Here is an 8,734-nt window from a genome sequence, read left to right as displayed (position 1 = left end):
AGATGTCTCAGGCCCGCGCCGCCCTCCCCGGGTCCCCACACGGCCAGCCCGAGCTTGGGTCCTGCTTCCCGCAGAGTGGGTCGCTTCAAACCTGCACCACAGCTGGAGCGCTCAGCTGCCAAGTGGCAAGGGGCAGCGCTGTGCCCAGGAGCTAGGCCGTGCTGCGGCGTGGCAGGAACCTCACCCTCTGCCTGCTGGGCATGGGGGTGGGCAAGGAGCCCACTCCCTCTCAGGGCCGCTACAGGAAGCCCTTTTGCTGGGCCCAGCACCGCCAGAGCGCCCCAAGCCTAGGCAGTGAGCACCGGGGAGGGTGCAGGAGCCCACAGCACACAGGTCCACCTGGTGAGGGGACCCACAGCCGCCGTGCCCCTCCGCTCAGCCTGGAGCCACGTCGTGGGTGTGGCGGGCGGAGGCTGGCGCTTCTCCCACACCAAGCGAGCGGAGCAGCAGGAGTCCCCCTCCCCCCGTGGGGCCAGGAGGCTGAGGGCAGGGAGTCGCCTGCCCCCACGTGGATCTGCAGTGGCCTGGGTACCCTGACTCTCACTGTTGGCCGCTGCTGTCCTGCCCCTTGTCCTGGGAGTCCCTGGCGGGTCCTGCCTCGGCCTCCTAGGTGCTGAGTCCCCAGTGTGTGCCACCAGCCAGTCTTCATCTGCTTGCCCTCCAGGAGTCCTGAGGGGGCATCCGCCTTCCTGGGGAAGCCCCGGTGCCACTGTGGAGCCCCCCCCCCCACCCGCAGGGGTCTCAGGGCGGGGCAGGGGAAGGTCCTGACCAGGGGGTGGGGGCGGGGAAGGGGTGGGCAGTCATGCTGCCCTGCGTCAGTGGCCTGGCCCATGTATTCCACCCAGGCCCCGCGAACCCACCCTAGGTCCCACAAACCCCACCACAGCCCCCTGAACCCCCCCAGGGCCACACATAGCCACACATAGCCCCGCAAACCCTCACCCAGGTCCCGCACAGCTTACTCAGGCCCACACGCCCCACCTGGCGCCATATAACCCCTCCCAGCACGCCCGCACCCCACTTGGGCCCCACATACCCCTCAGCCCGGGCCAGCCGCTCCAGCACCCTCTGCAGGCCACCTGCCTGCTCAAGGCGCACCCGGTGCTGCTCGCTGGAGGTGACCTGGAGGGACAGGGGGGAGGGCCGTCACTGGAGGGGACCATGGGGACAGGAGGGAGGGCCGTCACTGGAGGGGACCTGGAGGGACAGGAGGGAGGGCCGTCACTGGAGGGGACCATGGGGACACGGGGGAGGGCAGCAGCCACTGGGTTCCACCCCAGGCATGCGGAGCCCCGCGCAGTCCTGCACCCGCGAACGCCCAGCAGTAGCAGGAAGTCGGGCCGACACTGGGGACAGGAAAGACGGCAGGCTGGCGGGCGGGGGAAGGAACTTGGTTCCCTGGGCGAGGGCGAGGGCGAGGGCAGGCCACAGCAAGGTGCTGGCTGAGGCCCGGGCCCCAGTCCTGGGAGAGGGTGGACAGGGCGGGAGGGGGAAGGCACAAAGCCTGTGGGCAGGAAAGGTCCTGTCGCCAGCCCAAGGGGCAGGTGCCAGCCACACGCAGCGTGTGCAGACGAAGCGTTTCCTCATCTCAGCAGCAGCCAGCAACACAAGGACTGCAGAGGCAGGAAGAACACAGTGGGTAACCTGAGACGCAGGACGTGGAAGGCCCAGGCAGCACAAAGGAAAGCAGGACGTGGAAGCACCAGGGGTGAACACGGCAACCGAAAGGCAGACAGAACCCAACACACAGATCACCCGAGATCACACCACTCCAGCGAGGACCTGGAGCCGCACTGCTGGGAGGGGAGGAGCCTTTAAGGGGCGGGGCCTAGCGGGAGGTCATAGGTTGTGGGGGTGTCCTCTGGGGCGGGTTGACCCTTGCCTGCAGGCCGGGGAGCTGGTGGGACCTCCGTGCCTCCTCAGAGGCTGGCGATCCCTGTGCTTGCTACGTGACACAGGTCTGAGCCACACCGTGCAGACACAAGGCTGGACACACACTGGTGTCGGGAAGGGCGGCTTCGGGACGAGGGAAATTACAGGCACAGCAGGACGCCGCACTGCATGAAGGGTGGTGTCCCCGAGAGGGCCTGACAGTCCGCGTTCGTAAGGAGCAGCTGACAACTGGAGGGCAGCGGACCTCAGTCCTCCTCTCACAGGGACAAACCGAGTGAATACAAACCAAACAGCGAGATGTGGCGGAGCAGCAGCACCCTCGACCAGCGGGGCGCAGTGACCTTGGGGCAGCTCTGAAGTCCCCACCTCGGTTCACGGCTCCCCAGAAACCCAGGGACATAACTCGTGAGAGGGTGCTCAGCGTCACAGAGCAAGTCTCAAAACATCCCATAACCAAAACATCTGAAGTCTTCTCCAGAGGAGAGAATGTACTAGAAGTTAAAGAAGAAGACAGGTGTGGTGGACTGACAACTGGTGGTCAACTTGTAACCCCCAGCTGAACTGACAGCCTGGTGCTGGGCGTGGGGGGCCCACCTGAGGAGTGTTGCCAGCAGCATAAGAGGCGGAGCTGGACAGGAGGCTGTTAGGGTGCTCCTGGGAGCTAGCGCTTCTGCTGGACAAGCTTGTCACACTGGCTTTCCCTGGTATGAACGGCTGTTCTCGTTGTCGGAGGAGTTTGCGACCTCACTGCTTGCTTTGAGCATTGCTTCCTGGTTCCAGTGCAGATCCCTCAGCCTGCTGGCACAGATCCTTCATCCCGCTGACTTCCTAGCTTCCACACTGACCTTGGGGCCTTCCCAGTGTAGATCCATGAAACAGGCCTGCATAAGACACTGTCGTGGGCTCTAGGCCTCCAGCTGGACTCGTGGGAGGCATGGTTATGAGCTCTAGTCTTCAGCTGGACTCATGCAGCACTGTGGGATCCAGGCCCTCAGCTGGATTCTTTGGTCTTTAGTGTGTGGACAGCCCTCCTGCACTCTCTTTGTATTTGATTCTCTCGGCGACTATTATTTAATAATCCTATAAATTATGTGTCCTATGTTGTATTGCTCCCCTGACCACAACAGCAGGATATTCCCTGTCCCTTGGAGATAACTAACATACTTCTAAATAAGCCAAAGGTCCAAGGTGACATCCCGAGGAAAATTCGGAAAGTATTCACAGCTGAATGAGAATGACTGCAGAACACGGCGACACCCAGGGGCCGCCAGAGCAGTTTCTAAAAAGGAGATGCGCACTACTCCACATCCACAGTCAGAAAGAGGAAACGTCTCAGGTCGGTGAGCCCAGCTCCAAGCTCCAACCAAGGAACTGGAAGAGCAGAGAACACCCGAGCCCAAACTGAGAGGAAAGGGAACGCCCACGAGCAGGCGTCAGGAGTGATGTGCTTCACATGAGCCCAAATACACCAGTACTACATTAAATGTGAGTTAACCAAATACTCCAAATAAAAGCTTAAGGTTTTCAAGCCAAATAGAAAACACAAACACACATTATTACCTGGGAATCATCTTAACCAAGGAGATGAAAGACTTCTACAATGTGAACCACAGAACTTTAAGGAAGAAACTGAAGAGGACATCAGAAAGTGGAAAAATATCTTTTTTCTAGGATCAGAAGAACTAATACTATTAAAATGGCCACATTGCCAAAAGCCATCTACACCCCCAGTGCAGCCTCTTTCTACACACCAACAACATGCTTCGAATAACTGCAAAAAACAGATGTTCGTGTAGTAACAGAGAAGCCAACAACCCTGACCCAGAAGACAGGGCTGGGGCTTCACATTATTTCAGGTCAAGGATGCTACAAAGCCATGGCACCAAAGCAGCACGGTACTGGCACAATAGACACTAGGCCAACAGGACAGAGCAGAGGGTGCGGACACAACCCGCACACCTCAAGCCTCCTAATTCTGACCTGGGGAAGAGACAGCCTCTTCAGCAGATGGTGCTGGCAAGACTGGAGGTCCACAGGCAGAGGACTGCAACTAGATTCTGTTCTCACCCTACACTCAAATAAAAATGGACCAAAGACTTACATACAGAAACAGAAAATTTGAAACTGCTGGAAGATAATATTGAGAAACACCTGAAGCCCTAGGCACAGGCAAAGACTTCCTGAATAGGACCCCAACAACACAGAAAACAATCTCCAGAATCAACAAACGTGACCGCGTCAAACAAAAATCTTCTGCACAGAGAAGGAAACAGGACAGTGAAGAGACAGCCTGCAGAACGGCAGGAAGTACTGCTCACTGCTCTTCTGATAGGGATTAATATTGGGAATATACAGAGAACTCCAAAAAACCTACATAATAGAACAAAAACCCAACCAATACATGGCAAATGAATTGATCAGTCCTTAAAAAGAGTACAAATGGCCTAGAAGTTTGCATAAAATGTCCAACTTTTTTTTTTCTGTCTTTTTGAGACAGGGTCTCACTGTGCAGTTCAGGCACAGTCTTGAACTCACTTTGTAGCCCAGGCTGGCCTTGAACTCAAAAGGATCCTCCTGCCTCAGCCTCCCTTCTGAGTGTTGGGATTACAGGCATGTGCCACCATGCCCAGCTCAAAATGTCCAACATCTTTAGCTATCAGGGAAGTGAAAATCAAAACTACACTGAGTTTCCATCTCACCCCAGTCATCGGGAACACAAGAAAGGATAAATGCCCACGAGGAAGGGCAGGTAGGAGAAGCCTCCCCACTACTGGACCAAAAGGGAGATCCCACCTTGGGCTCAGTGGGGAGGGTCTCAAAACACCAAAACCAGGCGCAGAGTCCGACCCAGGCACGCACTCAGGGTTCTCCTAAAAAGAAGGGAAGGTGACACCCACACTTACAGCAGGACGGCACAAAGCGCCAGGGCACAGCCTGGGTGACCACTGACAGTTGGACAATAAGGAAAGTAGACCATCGTCGAAACAAAAGACGCGGACTGGGCTGCATATCATGATCCCCCTTACGTCAGAAGGCAAAGACACAACGAGTGACTGGAGTGAAGTGGGCCGCTGGGAAGTGCGCAGGCTGGCCGGGCGGGGTCCGCACGGGGGGCACCGAGGGGCCGCGAGCGCGACGTGCGCATCCAAGCAAACCTGGCCGTTCTGCAGCGCCAACGAGCACTAAGGACAGAGAGAAAACCACCGCCCTCACGCCTGCCGCGGGTCCCTCGCGGGCTGTGGCCCAGTGACTGCATGGCGGTGACAGCGCCTGAGCAGCCAGCAGCTCGCGCTGGGCGCTCGTGGCCCGGAGCTCACGGCTTCCTGTCCGCACAGCTTTGCGGGCCAGCACCTCCTGTGAACGGCGGGGCGGCCTTTGCTGTGGACCCCGAACTTCAGGGGGGACAGGGACCGTGGCGGCACATGCACTGCCCAGTGAATGGTTCCGACTCAGACACGGCTCGGGGCGACGTCCTGCAGGGTCTGTCCCCGCGTCAGGCAGTGCCCGCCCTCACTAGCCACCCGGCGGGCCTCACCCCTCATATTCCTCACCACGAGGCCACACGAGGGGCAGGAGAGGCGCTGGTCACCAGGAGCACCGGGGTGGTGGCCGGGTCAGGTCCACTCCCCTGGCTCCACACTGCGGCCATGCTGTTTCTGCCCACCCCCCCCCGCCCCCGCCGTGTCCCTGGCGTAGGCCCGAAGCTGTCCCGGCTGGGCCAGCATCTGCCTAGTGCCAACGCCGGTACTCCGCGGTGGGGACCAGGAGCCAGGCCGCAGGGGAGGTGCGGCCTGCAGAGCCAGCGCCCGCGTGCGGCGCCACCCTCTCTGTTTCTGGACAGCGGGCACTACGCTGCAGAGGCGGCGCGTTCAGGGTTCACATGCTCTTCTCTCCACCTGCGAGACACGGCCATCTACCCGCCAGGAGAAAACACCACAGCTGCTCCTTCGCACGGCCGGCCGGTTCTCCGCGCTCCGCGGGGCAGCGATAGGGCCCCATCACTCACAGCGGCCATAACGACATCAGTTCCTGGCCGTTAACCCCGGCCGCTTGAAGCGCGGGATATAATATAGCTGCTCTGGGAGATCTTTTAGGGCTGATCTGGCTAATCATCTACAACAGCCAGGTCCAAAATAAGTGAGGAAAAATGGTGTTAATTGGTAAAAAATGATAGTTGTGGACCTCTTGTGGCTATCAGAACAAACTAGACTCGGCCCAGAGGAGGTTCCGGTGAAATTGGGGATCAGGCCTTCCCAAAGATCAGAGACCCAAACCACGCCCCAGAGGAGAGCACGAGGGGCAGATTCCCAGGCGGAGGCGCCAGGATGCCAGCCTGGGGAGCCACGGTGCCGCTGTTCCCGCTCGGTACTGAGTGCGGAGCCGGGGAGAAGATGCAGGCGAACCCCGCCGGGCCGCACGGCCGCAGGGTCTCCTGCGGGCCTCCCTGAGGGGACTTGTGTGCCGTGTGTGGGGAGGCAGGAAGGGACGCGGAGGCAGGACAGGAGCGGAGGATGCAGGACTGCTTCCCTGACGCCGTCTCACGGCGGAGGGAGCGGAGTGGACCACATCAGGCCAGCAGGATGGTGAGGACCCGCTGGCCACGGTTTGGCCACCCTGACTGGGACAGCGGGGAAGAGGCTGCTGACACGGATGCAAAACACAGAAGAACGCGTGTGGCCCTGACGCCAGGATCGGCAGCATGTGTGGGTAAGCGAGGGGTGTCCTAGGTCTGAGGCTTCCGGCCTCACCCGTGAACCCCGCCTGCCCCCAAAGCCCTCAGTTGTAGGAGGCAGGCGGAAGGGCCCAGGTGCCTGGAGGAGTGCCGTGGCCACCACCGCCAAGGGTCCCGCAGATCCTGGCACAACTCTGAGGTCACAAAGGGCGTCAGGAGCACCCGTGGGGGCCGTGCTCTGTCTGGGCCCTGAGGCTGTGGCCTGGGTAGAAACCATGGAAACCGAGGCAGGCGAGAAGCCAGCACAGGATGGAGAGGGGCAGGCGTGGCAAGGAAAGAGGCCGGCGGCCCCCGGCACTCACCACTGGACGAGGCAGACGGGTCCTGGGCTCGGGCTGTGCCCTAAGGACCAGGCCCTGGGGGGGGTGGGGGCGGGTGCAGACGGGCACTGCAAGGACGGGGCAGGGACGGTGCACGCGGAGGGCCATGCGGACAGGACGGTGACAGGTGGGCCTCACGTGCCAGCCCCTGCCCCGGCCAGGTGACCCGTCCCCTCTCCGCCTTCCCCAGGCCTCTGTACCCCTCAGCGGGGGCTTTGTCCTGTGGACCAGCAGCCACACAAGCGGAGCACGGGCCACAGGTTGGAGGGCCAGGAAGTGTGAGGACGCGGGGGCCCCGAGACTGACGGGGGCGGCCGGGCCCCACGGGGAGCGCACCGGAGCCTGCAGCGTGGCCACGGTCCCCCAGAGCGGGCGGCGGCCCAGTGAGGGCCAAGGCCGCTCTCCGGCAGGAGTCACATGCACACTGGGAGCTGTGCACGGTTAGCCTGTGCCCTCTCGAGCCGCGCCCCCACCTTCCTGGCCCGCTGCAGCCTGGAGTCAGCTGTCACCGCCCCGGGAGCCCGGAATCCACGGCAGGAAGACGCCATGGGCCAGGGACCCCAGCACCCACCCCGGTTCCAAGGCACCGTGCCGGCCTGGGAGCGGGGCACAGGAGAGGCCGAGGTGGCCGGCCTGGTTGTGTGGGCTGGACCCACACCCCCAGCCTCAGCCTGGCGGGCCGGAGCCTCCCCGTGCTGGGTCGGCAGATGCGAGGGCCAAGCGGCAGCCAAGCCCAGAGACCCCCTGGACCCCTGGATCTCCGGAGCCTGCCACCAACGCCGCAGCTACCATGCCACAGCGGGAGCCGGCTTGGTTCTCCTTGGCCCTGGCCCACCCACCACCTGTCACCTCACGCTTCTGTGACTCTCCTGGACACTGGGGGACTGACGTCCCTCCACACTAATCAGCTGGGAGGGGAAGAAACCCGAAAGGAAGATGAAAGAGCGCGCTGTGTGATGCAATTAAAGCCGCCAGGAACCAGGCGGTCAAAATGAGGCTGGAGCTCAAAGCTGGGGACGGAAATCCCCACGGGCTGCTGCTTTGGTCTCGGGACTCGGTCGCTTACTGACCGAGGCTGCATTTTAGTAATTAGAGAACACACACCCTGCCCCCAGATGGGACACCAGTGAGAGAGGTCCACGCTGGAAGGGATCTAGCTCACTGGATTTTCACCAGAGAGAGGCGGCAGTTGGGCAGGGCCTGGTGGTGACCAGGAGTCCCGGAGGAGGGGAGGCCCCGGACTCTGGGGACCCAGGCTGCCATGGCCCACACGAAGCTGTGGGGTCCCCACCTCAGGAAACAGTGGACTTTGGGATACAGTGGGCGAATGCCAGGTCTCAGCGGCTTCCGGGGACTCCCAGGGGCCTGGCTGCTCCTCTGTAAGGGATGTAGATGTGGACAGGCTAAAGTGGCCTCCTCAGGCCTCTGTCCTCTTCCTCAGGGAGTGCGGAGCACAGCAGGACAGGGCCTGGGGCTTCGGACCCAGGGGAGCTGTGACCATGACCCTGGACACCTCCACAGGGACACCGTGGCTTTGGCACAACCAGGCGTCCAGGCTGGACGCTGCAGGGCAGGGGTTCACAAGAATGCTGCTGCAGAGGGGAGGCCCTGAGCACCAAGGCCTCTGGGAACCCTTCCGTTCCCCGGGCGGCCGCAGGGTCCCAGGCACAGGCCACCATTGTGCCCCTCAACCGTCCTTTCCTAAGACCCCATGCACAGAGATGGGGCTGGGCTGGGCCCGTGGGCACCAGGCACTGAAGGCCAGGGCTGCCACATGACCATTCCGTAT

The 8,734-nt window shown here is 61.4% G+C and overlaps 1 protein-coding gene across 1 annotated transcript in view; it reads right to left on the bottom strand.

Moving 5' to 3' along the window:
- The window catches only part of Ulk4 (unc-51 like kinase 4), a 398,151-nt gene that overhangs the window by 3,375 nt on the left and 386,042 nt on the right, over window positions 1-8,734 (bottom strand). Inside the window, exon 37 of the mRNA XM_005383568.2 lies at window positions 1,037-1,122. Coding sequence (XP_005383625.1) covers window positions 1,037-1,122 — 86 coding nt within the window. The remainder of the gene's footprint in view (window positions 1-1,036; window positions 1,123-8,734) is intronic.

The sequence above is a fragment of the Chinchilla lanigera genome, unplaced genomic scaffold, assembly GCF_000276665.1.
Source record: "Chinchilla lanigera isolate Chin_1 unplaced genomic scaffold, ChiLan1.0 scaffold00019, whole genome shotgun sequence".
Taxonomy (NCBI): domain Eukaryota; kingdom Metazoa; phylum Chordata; class Mammalia; order Rodentia; family Chinchillidae; genus Chinchilla; species Chinchilla lanigera.
Note: the sequence above shows the minus strand (reverse complement) of the source record. Positions and strands in the feature narration are given on the sequence as shown.